Source organism: Lipomyces chichibuensis, assembly GCF_038497645.1.
Source record: "Lipomyces chichibuensis strain CBS 12929 unplaced genomic scaffold V1513scaffold_5, whole genome shotgun sequence".
Taxonomy (NCBI): domain Eukaryota; kingdom Fungi; phylum Ascomycota; class Lipomycetes; order Lipomycetales; family Lipomycetaceae; genus Lipomyces; species Lipomyces chichibuensis.
In genome coordinates, this window is record NW_027117457.1 from 343185 (window position 1) to 358804 (window position 15620).

Genomic DNA, 15620 nt, shown 5'->3' on the forward strand with positions numbered 1-15620 from the left:
TGCGTGCATGATGAGCTCGCTACCAGTACTATCATATATCGGATGACAATTTTCTACTGGAGTGCTGCAATTTTTACTGTAGCGACGATGTATCGGCTTGAACTCGGCAATATCTGGCAACTTGGCTAACTTAGGCAAATCGCGATCTGGGACAACGTTGGACTGCGAGATATTGATAGGAACGCCCCTGAGTATAGCCCAAAGGCTATACTACTTACGGCAGCTCTAAAACAAACAACGCGTACCCTGAGCTAAGCCGCAACTTGAGTCTGCTTTGCTCAAAGGGACCCAGCATTCTCGCTTGCCACAAGCACTACGCTATCTAAAGTCACCATCGTACCTGCACTTCGCCTCTCCAGACAACACCAAAGCCCCATCCTACATTCCTTCTGTCAGTTACATAAAGCATCCCTCACTTTCACTTCTTCCGCTTCATATTGCTAGTTTCGACTTCGTGTCCAGGCTCTGTTGATCGTCATGCCCGTGACAAGGTCGGCATCGGCCAATGTCAGCAATGTCCACGCCGCAGTCTCAACGCCAATTGAGCATGTAACTCCACAATCAAAAGGTATATTTCGTTCGTTTTCCCTTGCGTCATTACTCTCGAAATCTAAAGCAGTAATTCAACAGGACGGTCCAGGAGAGCAGTGGCAGTCAAAAGGACTTCGCTAATAGAGAACTCCTCGATTGGCAATCTCTCTCAGCCACGAATCATTGTCTCCGAGCGGAATTCAGCATGCGTGGATTCCGAGGCTTCTCTCAATCAGAAAGTCCTGGTGGCACCGATCATAGACGTTATGATGTGCAGCGCACCACAAGATATTGAACGGAGAAGTTACGATAAGGACTGTGGGAGTGACGATTCATTCGAAAAATCCATCCTTTGGTCGGCAAAGATTTCAAAGCCGCGGCCGAAAGGCGCGCCAATCAGCACACAGGCAAGGCCGCCAAAGGCTGGCGACACAAAGATCACCTATTCGCCAGTCTTAGCCAATATCCTTGCAAAGGGGTTAGATTCAGCTGAATCACAGCCAATCGAGTCCGGAAAGGTAAATGGCGAACTTAGGTGTGTGCCTTGAGTGAGGCCCAGCTAACCTGTAATAGTCTGTCCATCCAGGATTAACCACAACGACCACTGCGGCCCAGTGTTCTCAATCTGAAGCATCTGCTACGGACGCTTCATCGATACAATCAACTAAAGCGGCAATCCATCAACATGACAGTATGCCTTCTGAAGGTATAGCCAGCTCTGACGTCAAGTACCTCAAGAAAGTTAAGCCATCGACAACGAATGCCAACAAACCGTCAAACATCACGAAGCAGTTGCGACAGCGACCCAGAACAGATATTGGGACGAGGCAGCAGGAAAATGCGCCTGAGGACAAAGTACTGGTGGCCATTGCGAGTGTGACTCGAAAGCCGAGCTTTAGGTCGCCAAGAAAGCCAACGGAGACAGTTCCTTTCTCGTTTGCCACAGATGCTCGAGCGAAGAGCGAGCGCAAGGCATCCGCATCTCAGTCACAATCTTTGCTTCCGGTCGATTCGGCCTCGATCGTGTCCACTTCTGCACCAAGTCGTCCAACACTGCAGAAGAAGCGCAGTGCGCTACTTGAGCGTGAAAAGGTCGTCAAAAAGTCTTTGAGTAATCTTAGTCTACGAAGTCAGTATTCTGGAAAAATTGACATGAATGATTACTCCAACAAGCCTCACCAGTCGTCGCGAAATATATCCGCGTCGACGGCGACGGCGACGGCGCCCACGGAGAACACTGGACATCTACCTGGCCCAACGTCTATGTCAAGTACAGCCAGTTTAAGGACTGCAGGCAAAGGTGTACGAAAATCGTTATTTACATCTTTGTCGTTCTACCGTTCAAAGTCAGACTTGAAGAAAATAGATACAGAGAGCATCGCGCCAGACACTAGACGGGAGACTGTCAGCGTCATCCCGTCGTACTCAACTTCTGCAGGAAGAGACGAATCAAGCACTGCACAGCACCTTACTGCAAGTTCTCCTACGGAAAGTACTTCCGGCCAGACTCCTTTAGCACGCGGGATGCAGGCGCTAAATTTGGCACAACCTGCCCAGCAAGCTAATCGTCAGCATCAAATAACTGAGCTTGAGAAACTTCGGCAGGCTTCATCAGAAAAGGGTAGACAAACAGTGGAGCTGTGGGCGGCGCGTCAGCAGCAGCGGGCATCACTGGCTCGTTAATAATTGGAGCATTTCACTTGTATTGTTGGAACGCAAAAGTTAGTCTGTATAATTTTGTTTGGGTGGTGATGTGTTCGGATTAATTAACATTGCTCAGCAAGTGGATCTGTGCAACTGTATTCTAATTTTTTGATATGCCATTTGTCACAATATTGCCCGGTTAATTTTAATTTGTATATTTTAGAATTTTTCAACCCCTGCAATTTGTACTTGAATCAGTGCCTATTGTTTGTTGTGTTATAGATATGCATTTCAGAGGACTTACTATTTTTTTGGATACTTTTTTCCATTGTTATACCTCGCTTAATTCGATCATTCCCTGCCGGTCCCGCGTCATAGTTAAGCTACACACTTGAACAAACCCCCCCTAACCAAAACGGCGAGCAAAATGAGAACGGGCTGTGACTCTGGTGATCTTGGTAAACGAAATATTGTAAGCCCAGCTGAGACCTCACACACTCGTATTGATTTTGTCACGTCTAATCCTTACCGTAAACGCCAGACCCGTCGACATCCTTCGGGCAATGGAAGGGCATTATTCCATTTTTTGACATGCACTCATCATTTTTCTTTAAAAATGCGTATCCTATCCTTGTTGATAATCCAAATTTCCTACAATGCATCAAAATTAATCGCTTCTGGTTCTCTATCACAGTCAGAGCGCCAAATTTGGCGTGAACGCGAAGTGTTGACGCAAAGCCATCCCAACGCGAGTGACATGAATAAAATGTGTCAACTCTAGAAAACCTGAATCCTGAACCATCGGATCCGTAAAGTACAGTCGCATGTCTCGTATAAGAACAGGCAAGGTTCAGTATGCCTTACAAAGTGATCCTGGCATATCGGTTATAGTTTCTCGAACCTACAATTAAAGTCAATACTATACTTTATTTGGTTTAACTCTGTCTAAATAAGGCTAGTTCGAAACTTTGACTTTTCTACCTTCCTTACTTTGGTCGTTGGGAGAATAGCTCCCCCTGAAGTTCTCTCGTCTCTAAAATTTCTTCGCGATCAAGCATTGGCAACAAGTACCAGGTACATTGTCTTCAACTACAAGGTAGCCAAAATGTCAACTTCTCCTGGCACACCATCTGCTGCCAAGAGACGATCGGGCACGTCGAAAGCTGAATTAAATTCAGGAAAACGACAACCCTCGTCCCTGCTGCAGTCGTCCCGTCCTACAAAGCGAATGCGCAAGACCTCGAAGTTAGCTACTATCTCCTACAACGCGGACGATGACGCGTCCGAAATTTTGGATGCTAGTAGACTTGCGTGGAAGCCTGTCACATTGCCAGAGCGGGTTGGAGACTTGGAGGGATTGATGGGCTTTGAGGAGATTGATGGCGTCGATGTTGAGTATGTGAATGTTGACGGTGGGAATGAGCGAATTGTGAAGTTTAAGAAAGCGAAGATTTCCTTGAAGGAAGAGGTAAAGAAGAGTACTAAATCCATGACAAAGAAGGAGACGCAGAAGAAAAGCGGGAAACTTGAAAATGTGGATGCAGTTAACGAGCTAGAGACTGAGCTCCAGGACAAGCACAAGCACAACAAGAAGAAAGAAAAGAAGAAGACGGTGCGAGTTCACAAGAAGGCCGATGACGCTGGCATCGGTAAAGCGAGCAATATTTTTGGCGCATTGAACTCCGAAGAAATGGAAATCGAGTTACCGGAGTGGGTGGAAGTCTACCCACTCTCAGAATCACTCCTGCACGGCCTCAGCGAACTTGGATTCACCAAACCGACAGACATACAGCGACAAGCGATCCCACTTCTTATGGCAGGGCACGATCTTGTCGGCAAAGCCGCCACCGGCTCCGGAAAGACTTTAGCATTTGGTCTCGCTATTCTCGAGAAATATATAGCTTCCTCCGCGTCCTCTGAGGCGGTCTCGTCGGCAAAAAAGGACATGTCGTTTTCCTCTGCACCTTCGCCGACCGCACTGATATTCGCACCTACTCGGGAATTGGCACATCAAATCACCGACCACATCACAAAAGTCTCAAAATTCAATGCGGCTAGCGTCGTCTCAATAACCGGTGGTCTGGCCATCCAGAAACAACGCAGACTACTAAGCTACTTTCCCGACATTGTCGTCGCGACGCCCGGTCGTCTGCACGAATTGATGACGATGGACACGGAGGGTCTTATCCGCTGGCTTGCTGGTGTGGAAATGCTTGTGCTCGATGAAGCGGATAGGCTACTGCAAGATGGGCATTTCAAGGAACTCGACGAGATTCTCGACATGATCGGCCAAAACAGGGATTCTGACTCGGAATCCTCTGACAATGAGAATTACGACAACTCCTCCTCCAGAGAGCAGGATAAGCGCCAGACTCTGGTCTTTTCTGCCACATTTGAAAAAGATCTCACCCGGAAGCTTACTACGAATGCCAATAATGCAAACGGAAAAAAGCAAAAGCGCAAGTTTGTGAATAACAACATTGAGGGCAAGAAGGACACTATGGCTTATTTGCTAGATAAGCTTAAGTTCAGGGAAGGTACGCCACAGTACGTGGATGTTAATCCCGACGAAGCAGTCAAGAGGGAAATAGTTGAGGGTGTTATTATGTGCGATGCTCTAGAAAAGGTAAACGACACTTGTTTTATTTTCATTGTGATTGGTAAGGATATGGCTAATTCGTTTCTAAGGATGTCTATCTTTATTACTTCCTCCTGAAATATCCCGGCCGAACAATTGTTTTCGTTAATAGTGTTGACGCCGTCAAACGTATCGCACGATTCCTCCAGGAACTCACCATTCCCGCACTCCCATTCCATTCACACATGATCCAGAAGCAACGACTCAGAACAGTTGAACGCTTCAAAGACAACGACCGTGCTGTGCTCATCAGCACGGACGTTGCTGCCCGCGGGTTAGATATCTCGCGTGTTCAGCATGTGTTGCACTATCACTTGCCGCGATCTGCGGATATGTACATCCACCGGTCTGGACGAACTGCGCGTGGTACTGAGCATGGTGTCGCGATGATTTTGTGCGCGAGAACGGAGACGCAGCAATTAAAAAAAATGGCACAAAAATTGGGCAAGGACGTTAAGGAACTACGGGTGTTTGATGTTGAGAAAAAGGTAGTGAAGCAGCTTGAATATAGAGTCTCACTTGCGCGGGAGATTAACGCGCTAGAGTCCAAGTCGACGGCTGCCACCGCTGCCAAAGCTGCGAACACGAAGAAAAAAGGCTCAAGTGGTGACATGGATTCCGCATTGTGGCGACAGGCTGCGGAGGATCTTGGATTGGAAATGTCTGAAGCGGAGGAAATCCTTGCTGGATCCGAGTCCGACGACGACGATGCAAAATCTCGACAACTAAGTACTAAACAGAAAGAACAGGATCGCATAGAAGTCCAGCGGTTGCGGAAAGATCTCAAGGCCATGATTTCACAGCCAATTTTGACTAGTTCGATGGTTTCTCGTAATTACATCACAAGCGGTCTCGTTAATCTCGCGCAACAGATTGTGGATGGGACCGGTCACGAAACATTTCTGGGAGAGACGAAGACGACGGCGTTAAATGACGTGTCCAGAAGTCGACGCCAATGGAATAAGAAGCCGGAGAAGAAGAAGTGATCCATTGGGTTGCGTGGACAAGAATAGCGAGGAAGAGCTCCGAAATTAGAGATATGTACATTTGTTTTTGCTTGCAAGTTAGCTCGTGTATATGAACGGGTAGGTTTAAATATAGATATACAAATGCGAGATTAAGCCTTTCGTGCGATGTTACTCCCTGCATATTCGTTACTAGACATAAGTAACCAAACGTGTACGGATATTGAGTGAAAATGAGCAAGTGGGGCGAACCCTACCATAATCAGAGCTTTCCAGAACGATACCAACTAATTCACCACAGTCTCTATAGCATGCATTGGAACATTCGACCATGAGGATAATTATTTCACGTTCAATTGTATTGACGGTAATATCTGCTTCGGCCATGATGTGCAGTCCATCCGCAAAAACTCCCTATTTTACAATTGTCGCACAAATCCCTTAATATCGACAAGCGACGAATAACATGTAGCCGAGTCGATGCCCATTTTCTTGTCCATCTGGATAGTCAAGGCGGGAATCCAATGCCGCTATGAGATACCGGAGAATGTCATTCGCTGCCAATGCTGATGTAGTCGCCATGGCGGAATAGCAGCTCGCAATGGCTGGCGATATTCTCATAATCCGGAGATGCCGTGGACTTGTCGGGTATGGACGGCCATCATGAAATATAGTAAGTTTACGGACGCGCGCGACGCGTCTCAAGGTTTAGGGTCCAAGATTACTACAATACGCATTGTGGACACCTACCGCATTCGGGTTCTTACACTCGTACTACATGCACCAAAATCGATGTCCAAACGCGATTTCCAGACACGCACTATTTAGTATTTATCCAAAATTCAGAGGAGCATGGCCAGCTCTAAGTTTACCTGCTTACTATTGGTAGATTAAGTACATTGAGTGACTCCACTTGTCGATCTAGTTATATAATACAAAATCATGTGGTTTATGCCACTCACATATTTCCTGAAGGCGATATCGCTGAGAGACCGTGCGAGAGCCATGATTCGAGTCAAGAAAGCATCAATGCCGCGTAGCATGCAAGAGTTCTCTATTCGCCTGAAAGGACGGATGAGAATATATCTGAGGCGATTTAAGTATTTCTTGTATTCTGGGACTAGTTATCGACTCATGCTCGTCTTCATTGTGCCATACTCAGCTTTATCGACATGTGCCGTGCGGTATCCATTTGTGGTGCTTACCAGCTCACTTATTATGATCATTAATCTATTGTTAACAAAATAGGGCATTGTCTACTTTCTGTATCATCCAGTACTATGGCCATCTTTTGCGAGAGTTGTCGCGCCGTTGTTTGTCATCTTGATAATGGTTATGGGAACATGGTTTGCGATCGCCTATCCTCCTCATGCTGTTATTTTTGTCTTGATGAACGGGCCCGTAGGTCTATTCTCCTCTGCTCTCATGGTATGCCGTCAAGCGTACATGATATATGGCATAGTGGCACGCACATTCTTCCTCAAGAAAGAGCTGCGCAATCTCTTCGACATGGTCAGATTTTCGATCACCTACGATTTACATCTTACTAACAGAACCGCAATATAGATACTCAAACTCAAGGGCCTGGAAGATCTCCTCGCAAACGCCAACCTCGACTTCGCCGAAGAAATCGACGCGGAATTCTACACACGTATACAGCAATCCGTCATTTACAAACTTCACGCCCGTTACCAGAAGTTCGTCTTACGCATGACGTCCCCGTACTTACTCTTAAAAGCTTTAATCTTATTACCGATACAATTTATCCCTGTCGTCGGCCCCTTGATTATGGCGTTAATCAGTAGTGTGGACATCGCCCGTGCGGCTCAGGCACGATACTTTCAACTAAAGCAGTGGTCACCGCGAGATATTCGTGTGTTTACGAGACGAAAATATGGCAGTTATTGGACGTTAGTATATCGAGCTTCATGCCTGACCGCGTATTCTCGTAAGGTTGGGATATACTAAAACACTGCATTATCTAGGTTCGGCGCCGTCGCTGGTGTGTTAGAGACGATCCCTGTTCTCGGCATGTTCTTCAGTTTCACAAACACGACTGGGGCGGCTTTGTGGGCCGCCAAAATGGAGAAGAAGGCAAGACGGAAGTACGGACTGTCGTAATATGGCGTTTGGAAATCGTTTACAAAATTCACGAAATATATGGATATAATATTGCTGTGATGATTTACTGGCTATGTTCGACATGAATTTCTGTTATAACAAAAGCAGTTTTGTGCATCTCATGCGTGATGTTCTCGAATAAAAGATTCCTTATTTCTACATTTTCAAATCTATGCTCCTCATGCAATATGAGCCACAGCTTCGCCAAACTCGCATTCGGCTGTCGAAGCACGAGCGATTCAGGAATGCTGAGATGTGCAGGACTTGGGAAGGGAGGTTGTTCTGTTCGATTAGGCCACTGCCAACGACTATAGTATGTCGTAACATGCTGTTGCAAAAATGACATAAATATTGTAATACACAAACCTAGCCTCACAGATCTAAGGATGTCAAAATGTTAGAGATGTATGAAGAGCGGAGGAGTAGCGCACTGTCCCAATTCTCGGCTCAGTCCGGCAGCCGCAACCTCTTTTCCAATAAAATACCTCGTCGTCGCTATTAGTTTTTCTCGTGGCCATCAGTAGTAGTAAGGCAATCGCACCGGACGTGAATTACGCGGAACATAATAAATCGAGTCCAACGCTCTCATACATAGTATCTATAAAGTTACCAACGAATCATTGGTAAACCAAATCCTTTTCCTCGTACTCCACCTAATAATACACCGTAGCAATCATACACCAATTATACTACAAGTACATAATATCCACAAAAGTACCTATAAAAACTATAATCCTATACCCAACAATACAATATAAAAATAAAAGCCCCTTCCCAGATTTCAATCCGATTCACAGCGCGTAAACTGAGATATAGCTCACATCTATCCAAATAACGCCGAACATAAAACTTTTGCTGTACATTTATACTTCCTACCATGAACATACGCCGACTACGTCGGCTTCGGCTTCGCCGCAGCCACTGATGCTGACTGTACGGGATTGTTGTTGTTGTTGTTGTTGTTGTTGTTGTTGTTAGCTCCTGGCTTCGCCATCGACTGTGCAAGCGACATAACGAGGGCCTTCGCAAGGGCAGCTGCCTTCGCATTAGGCTGAGCGGCATTACTAGGCCTCTTAGCAGGCGGTACTGTTGGCGCTGTGCCTGGTGCCGTGGTGGGACCTGGACTGGGTGACGGAGTAGATATCAAGGCCGGCATATTCGACTTAGAGGCCGCAGGCTTAGCGCTGCTGCCGGATCCACCATTCTGTAACTGAGCCGAAATTGTTTGCTGCAGTAGCTGCAAAGCTTTCAGAGTCTCTTTGTTGATTGGAGGCTTGGCTGTTTGTGGCTTCGTGATCGAGGGTGGGACTTGCAATGCTTTGGGACCCAAGGCTGATTTACCTTTAGTACCGCCTGCCGCGACTTTACCTAGCTTTGGTACTGGCGCAGACGAAGCTGACGATGGCGCAGCTGCCGCTGCTGCTGCAGATTTCGCGGCGGCTGCCTGCGCAAAAGCAGCAAGTGCTTTCTTCTTCTCCGCCAGTTCTTTCTCCTTACGTTCTTTCTCCAGTCGCTCTTTCTCTTTCCGTTCACGTTCCAGACGCTCTTTCTCTTCCTTCGCCTTCCGTTCCCGTTCTTCCTTCTCTTTCTTTTCGCGCTCACGTTTCTCCCGTCGTTCTTGTTCTCTTCGTTCCCGCGCTAACGGCCTGTTCTTCTTCGCTTCCTTCTCGCGATAAAGCTCTTCATCTAGACCCCACAGCCATCCCTTCCCTTCTTTAGCAATCTTGACGAACAATTTATTCAGCGATAAATTATGACGAACGGAATTCTGCCACCCATAAGGAGCAAATCGATAATACGGAAACAGCTCTTGAATCGCCTGATAAATATCTGACAAAGACATGCCACGTTCCGTAGCAAACGTCCGCAAAGATACTTCAATAAGGCTTGAGTATGAATTTGGCGGTTTCTCGCGATATTCCGGCGGTATTTGTGAAGGTGAAGGTGGCGTCGAGTGACGTTTCTCTGTGCGTTTGGCGGGCTTTGGACGCGTTTGAGGTTGCGGTGTGTGCTCGTGAAATGCGGTCGGAGAAGGCGAGACGCCAGGCGGCATATTCGCGATTTCCTTCGCAATAATGTCTGGAATCTGTTCAAGCGTGTTGCCGCCGGTCAACGCGTGAATCATATTTAACTCGTCCTGCTGAAGTTCATGGAACTGTTGATATTGAGGCTGTGGTTGTTGCTGTTGTTCGTTAGGATTGTGGAAGGGTTGTGGTGGTGATGGATCGTTCGCATCGTGTGGCATGAGCTGGCCCGCAGACTGCATACTTTCCACACTGTGATCGGTAAAGAATTTGTTAAAATCATGAGTCTCGGCCGTTGCCAATTCTGTGCTCAGCTGTTCCTCAACTTTGACGCTAGCATCCGGCACTGGTGTCGTTGTCATGGAAAGAGGAGGTAATGGCTTAGCATCTCGTAGTGAGATGGCATCTGCTGGTTTAATGGTCTGTGTCGGGGTTGTGTCGCCCGACTCCAAATTTGATGAGCTAGGTAGGAGAAACGTAAATCCAATCTGGCCAATTTGCACACGCGATCTGTCACACAGTAAGCCTTTATTTTCCAGACGTGGCTGATCCCGGCAAATCTCACCCATGATTTAACTGCACAGTAGCTCCTTTCTCAACGAACACGTCATCAACGAACGCGCCGTTTCTGCCCAGCACCGAAAATTCGAACCGCTGGTTGGCGAAATTGTAAAATATCTTGGCGTGCCGCCGCGATATTGCCTTCGCGGTACCCAGATGGACATCGATCGCTCCGTTGCCGCCGCCTCCTGCGCTTGGTTTACTCGCATTGTCAGCATTGCCAGGTTTGGAAGGAGTCCTGGACCGAGATCGTTCGGCCGGGGTTCCAGTTGCATCAGTGCCGTTCGGTCCGTTTTGGTGATTATTGTGAGCACTTTCTACTCGTCTGCCCATCACGACTTGTAGTGTCTGTACGTAGAATGTGAATGACGCAAAATCAAGACGTGCGTATGCCGATATTCGTGATTCAGTCGCTGGCGCGTTTGGTTGGTTCTGCACTTCTTGTGAGGTTTGTTGCGTCATACCTGTCGGTGTCATTGTATTGTCTAGGGACCCGTGCGAGAACATGTTGTGGTCGCCTTCGTACGGTATATCCTGCATTACGACATCGCTTATGCTGCTTTGGTGATAAAACGCTTCGGTCGGTGGAAGCGTGTCTGGCGTGCTGAGCACTTGTGTCGCAATAGAACTCGGTCGATGAAGCTCATGTTCAGATAATACTCTACCGGTAGGCGTTTGGGGAACTGCCGCGGCAGCAAATGCAAAGGACGCGGACGGGTCCATGCTATTATCCCTGGAGTTGTTGTCACCGTTGTGGTTGTCGGTATCGCCAGCAATGTCACCAAACTCTGCGGCCAGCGGAATAGAAGACATTGTTGACGGATATTCGCCTGGAGGCGATGTCATGATGTTGAGATTGCCGTGTTCGACGTCTAATGGTGTGCTGTGCTTAACATTCGCGTCTGTTGGTTTGGTGTCGGGACGATTCGCATCGGATCGTAAAAATTTCTGGGATGGCTGAAGCACAGAGAACGCACGTATATATCAGCACTTACGACTCCTGAAATCTAGCATTTAAAGTTTTGGGCTCACTTTTAAACTGAATGCACAGAAATGGTAAATGTTTTGATCATGCTATTCAATTCAAAAGTCGTAAGGTCATGAATATTTACAATACAACAGAATAACTAGAACATAGTATAAATGAGCGAGCATCTAAACTATGAAGCTTTTCACAAATAATCAACAATACATAAACTTTTAACAAATCCGCAACCTATGCAAAAAAATCTCACTACATCCGCACAACCTCCCGTATAACTAACTGATCTTGCTTCTATGCATTTTTGAAAATACACGCTACTGCACCACACCGGCAGCAGGTTGGTCTCCCTCGCCATACTTCAGGCGCCTATTTAAAGTCAACGACGCAGGCCGATGCTTATAGAAAATAAATATCAAACTTACAGTCTTTGAATCTCTTTTGCCTTCTTAATGTTATCTATTTCCAACTGCGCAATATTGCGCAAAACTTCTCCTTGATCAGGCAACGACCGAATGATAGCTTTTAGCTCCTCAACTTTCGCATTCGAGCTTTTCAATTTGCCAGACAATTGCGAGTTCTTATGCTCCAGTTCCGATATCCGGCGTCGCGCCAGCGCCAGCTGTCGGGTCAAGGATTTGCTTAACGCGCACACTTGGACGTATGCGGACTTCATGGCGGTGTATGTAGTTATAACTGAATGAGCGGACAATATCCGCGACTTCACTTCCGCAATGTTCTTGGACATCTTAAGAACGTCAATCGAGGCCACTAGAGAGTTATCACGTTGCTGTGCCAGCATATCAGCTGAAGGCGGTGGAGACGGCGTAGGCAGCATAGGGTGGGATTTCTGCTGTCTATGAGGATCACACTCTGCCGACTGCGACCGACAAAGTTCGACACCTTCATAGGGTGGTGTCAGAGAGTCCCTGGTGCATATACGTCCATCGATAATGTCAGTTTCATGCGACGGTGAAATTTCCTCTTGAGTGTTTCCAATATTACAGTGTCCTGAATCTTCGAAACTGGTGTGCGATGAATCCGTCGGTGAATTGAACAACCCCTCGATTTCCGGATCATACTCGTCAGAAAGATCTGTCTGTTCCGCAATTTCCCATGAGTCCTCTCTTGTTTCAGTCGTCCGTTTTCTATGCGGTTCCTCACTATCCTGTCCAGCATCATCTCGACTCCGTTTCCCAAGCCGAGTCTGGCTATCAGTATGCTCCAGGGTTGACTGACTAGCAGTCAACAACCCCATAAGCCTAACCGCATCAAAACCATCAATTGGATTCGTCGTCACGGTCCGAGCCGGCTTCGCTTTCGGTGCCGGTGGCTTCAAAGCTGTTAATGACGGAATAGGAGCATTGAATCGACATCTGCTACCAGAAGTTGAGAGTGGACCGACCATTCCCGGCTATTTGATCTCAACAAACCTTCACAAATATAAGAACAGTTCTATTTAGAGATTGTATACCTCGTGGCGAGATTAATCGCACTGCTCGCACGTACGCCCAAGAGCTAAGTCCGGGATTGCTTTAGAAATCAACGAACACGCGTGGTAATAGATGATGGCTTTTACCATGAAGAAACCCGACTATTATTCAATAAATTAAGAACCGCAATTCGTTTTCGAACGACCACAGTATTGAATTCTGACAACCAATAATCGTTATTATAGATCCAGGCTTTGTTGCAATCGCGGCAAATAAATTTCTTTGCCAACTCAAAGAGCATGAGATGCCAGAAAGTGTCTCTCACCGCTTATTGTGGGACGATTTGTCCCAATTTCGTAAGGAGATCCACGTCGGTGCGGCTTCTCTTGATCCGATCCATAATAACAACTGTCAGTGGAACTGGCCAGTTTCTTTTGGTCACGACAAAAAAAATATATACTCACTAACAATCAGCAATAACAATCAGCAACTCTTTCAGCTGATTCTGCACCATTTGCTATATATCCATCAATATGGGAGATCGAGGACCACCACGAGTAAAAAACAAGGCTGCAGCTCCTCTTCAAATAACAGCGGAGCAGATCCTACGGGAAGCCTACGAACAACGAGAACCATCTCTCCAAATCCCAAAACAGCGCATCGCGGACCTTGAGGAGGCAAGTATTCGTCTATGCATTTTCCCTATTTATATATACTTTGAGATGAACCGTCTAACCGGGTTTAGCTTCATGAGTTTCAAGGTAGAAAACGGAAAGAATACGAAGATGCTTTGCGACGAAATCGCCTCAATATCAACCAGTGGATCCGATATGCTCAATGGGAACTCGAACAGAAAGAATTTGCGCGAGCACGTTCGATTTTTGAACGTGCTCTTGAAATCGAGCCAACTAACGTCCCATTATGGCTCAGATACATTGAAGCTGAGTTAAAGCACAGAAATATCAATCATGCGCGCAACTTGTTTGACAGGGCGGTGACGCTCTTGCCTCGCGTCGACAAACTGTGGTACAAATATGTTTCGATGGAAGAAACATTGACCAATGTTCCCGGTACGAGGCAGGTGTTTGAGCGGTGGATGGAATGGGAACCAGAACCGCAGGCGTGGCTCAGTTATGTTAATCTCGAGAAACGATACGGCGAATATGAGCGTGCAAGAGCAATTTTTGAAAAATTCACGATTGTTCATCCACAGTCTGAGAATTGGATCAAATGGGCACGTTTTGAGGATGAATATGGATCGCCAGATAATGTGCGAGAAGTCTATTCGGCGGCCGTTGAGACTCTACGAACGGCTGGCGATGAGTTCGTAGACGAGAAATTGCTGGGAAGCTGGGCGAAGTGGGAAACTCGACAGAAGAATTTCGACAAGGCTCGAGAGCTGTATAAACTTGGTCTAGACACTTTAAGTCGGGCGAAGTCTATGTGGTTATATAACGAATACAGCGCGTTCGAGAAACGGTACGGTGAAAGGGAAGGTATTGAAGACGTGGTGTTCAAAAAGCGGAGGGTACAGTACGAAGAACAGGTGCAGGAGAATCCACGAAATTACGATGCCTGGTTTGCCTATTTAACGATGGCGGCAGAGTCATCAAAAAGTATCGATGACATACGAGACCTTTATGAGCGAGCGATTGCGAACGTGCCACCGACGCAAGAGAAACAGCATTGGCGTCGATATATTTTCTTATGGATAAAATATGCAATTTATGAAGAACTCGTCACGAAAGACTTTGAACAAGCACGTGACGTCTACCGAGCTTGTCTCAAATTGATTCCCCATAAACAGTTTACATTCGCGAAGATATGGTACATGTACGCGTGCTTCGAGGTTCGACGAAATAACCTCAATGTGGCAAGGAAGCAGCTTGGAATGGCGATCGGGATGTGTCCTAAGCCGAAACTCTTCAAGTACTATATAGAGCTGGAAATGAAGCTTCGTGAGTTCGACAGATGCAGAACGCTGTTTGAGAAGTACCTGGAGAAGTTCCCGCGGACACCTCAGGCATGGCTTGATTACGCGGAGCTAGAACAGATGTTGGGCGATGAGGATAGGGCCCGTGCAATATTGGAATTAGCAATGTCCATTCCGGGTTTGGATTTGGGATTCACCGAGGGCGAGTAGGAATTGGTGACAATGGCATGGTGAATGTAGGCAACGGATGGAGTATATGTACAATAGTTCTCTATTATATGGTCTTATAATGACGATCCCAAGGTAATTCTTACCAAATAGTGTACAACGTCCAGTGGTTCAGTAGTGCATACCGCCGCAGACTAGTTCAGGAACAATAACTACCCGTTAACCGACAAACATGTGCTTGTATAACCCAACAACCAAACTACAGCGTTCTGACCTATTATATATTTTATTTCTTTTTTTTTATGCCGGAGTTATTCCTATTCCGTTTGACTGAGCCTCGGATTGCCGCAGAGCAGCTTCGGCAGCCAGGAATGTCTCATCTGAAAAGATCTCGTCCAACTTGCTGTCAATATTATCCAGCATAGCCTCCAGTGCCTATATAATTATTAGCACGATTGATATGTAACAGTATATTCGCATTATGCGTAATTTTGAGCGCATACGCTGGCAGCCTTCTCAGCTTTCATGAGTTCCTGATATGCACTCGCAAGATCAGTCCGGCTGTCATCTGGCGCCGACGAGCCTATCGACGAAATTTTCTCCTCTGTTGTCATTTGTCC

General features: G+C 46.7%; 5 protein-coding genes across 5 annotated transcripts; 4 read left to right on the forward strand and 1 right to left on the reverse strand.

Annotated features, from left to right (window-relative positions):
* Nucleotides 1–240: 240 nt before the first annotated feature.
* On the forward strand, nt 241–2539 carry V1513DRAFT_439058 (uncharacterized protein). Its single transcript, XM_066897149.1, has 3 exons — nt 241–568; nt 631–1049; nt 1105–2539. Exons 1-3 carry the CDS (start codon nt 478–480, stop codon nt 2212–2214), a joined length of 1620 nt encoding a protein of 539 aa, XP_066755344.1. The 5' UTR covers nt 241–477; the 3' UTR covers nt 2215–2539.
* Nucleotides 2540–3226: 687 nt separating this feature from the next.
* On the forward strand, nt 3227–5948 carry V1513DRAFT_439061 (P-loop containing nucleoside triphosphate hydrolase protein). Its single transcript, XM_066897150.1, has 2 exons — nt 3227–4801; nt 4864–5948. The coding sequence occupies exons 1-2, from the start codon at nt 3281–3283 to the stop codon at nt 5797–5799; spliced, it is 2457 nt and encodes an 818-aa protein (XP_066755345.1). The 5' UTR covers nt 3227–3280; the 3' UTR covers nt 5800–5948.
* A 575-nt stretch (nt 5949–6523) lies between these two features.
* Nucleotides 6524–8067, forward strand: V1513DRAFT_395658 (uncharacterized protein). Its single transcript, XM_066895371.1, has 4 exons — nt 6524–6975; nt 7027–7290; nt 7345–7688; nt 7764–8067. Exons 1-4 carry the CDS (start codon nt 6721–6723, stop codon nt 7897–7899), a joined length of 999 nt encoding a protein of 332 aa, XP_066755346.1. The 5' UTR covers nt 6524–6720; the 3' UTR covers nt 7900–8067.
* Nucleotides 8068–8791: 724 nt separating this feature from the next.
* V1513DRAFT_429889 (uncharacterized protein) lies at nt 8792–12874 on the reverse strand (the record flags this gene model as incomplete). Its single annotated transcript, XM_066896334.1, has 6 exons — nt 8792–10433; nt 10489–11441; nt 11480–11491; nt 11517–11558; nt 11793–11835; nt 11892–12874. The coding sequence occupies 6 exons, from the start codon at nt 12872–12874 to the stop codon at nt 8792–8794; spliced, it is 3675 nt and encodes a 1224-aa protein (XP_066755347.1).
* A 389-nt stretch (nt 12875–13263) lies between these two features.
* On the forward strand, nt 13264–15135 carry V1513DRAFT_462689 (uncharacterized protein). Its single transcript, XM_066899945.1, has 2 exons — nt 13264–13576; nt 13645–15135. The coding sequence occupies exons 1-2, from the start codon at nt 13433–13435 to the stop codon at nt 15040–15042; spliced, it is 1542 nt and encodes a 513-aa protein (XP_066755348.1). The 5' UTR covers nt 13264–13432; the 3' UTR covers nt 15043–15135.
* Nucleotides 15136–15620: the final 485 nt, after the last annotated feature.

Excerpts from the sequence above, each read along its gene's own strand:
- V1513DRAFT_439058 (XM_066897149.1), top strand. The coding sequence starts at position 478 with ATGCCCGTGACAAGGTCGGCATCGGCCAATGTCAGCAATGTCCACGCC. Across the intron at positions 569-630 it reads TGTAACTCCACAATCAAAAG|GACGGTCCAGGAGAGCAGTG; the intron begins GTATATTTCGTT and ends GTAATTCAACAG. Across the intron at positions 1,050-1,104 it reads AGCCAATCGAGTCCGGAAAG|TCTGTCCATCCAGGATTAAC; the intron begins GTAAATGGCGAA and ends AACCTGTAATAG.
- V1513DRAFT_439061 (XM_066897150.1), top strand. The coding sequence starts at position 3,281 with ATGTCAACTTCTCCTGGCACACCATCTGCTGCCAAGAGACGATCGGGC. Across the intron at positions 4,802-4,863 it reads TGTGCGATGCTCTAGAAAAG|GATGTCTATCTTTATTACTT; the intron begins GTAAACGACACT and ends TTCGTTTCTAAG.
- V1513DRAFT_395658 (XM_066895371.1), top strand. The coding sequence starts at position 6,721 with ATGTGGTTTATGCCACTCACATATTTCCTGAAGGCGATATCGCTGAGA. Across the intron at positions 7,291-7,344 it reads TGCGCAATCTCTTCGACATG|ATACTCAAACTCAAGGGCCT; the intron begins GTCAGATTTTCG and ends ACCGCAATATAG. Across the intron at positions 7,689-7,763 it reads AAATATGGCAGTTATTGGAC|GTTCGGCGCCGTCGCTGGTG; the intron begins GTTAGTATATCG and ends TGCATTATCTAG.
- V1513DRAFT_462689 (XM_066899945.1), top strand. The coding sequence starts at position 13,433 with ATGGGAGATCGAGGACCACCACGAGTAAAAAACAAGGCTGCAGCTCCT. Across the intron at positions 13,577-13,644 it reads GCATCGCGGACCTTGAGGAG|CTTCATGAGTTTCAAGGTAG; the intron begins GCAAGTATTCGT and ends AACCGGGTTTAG.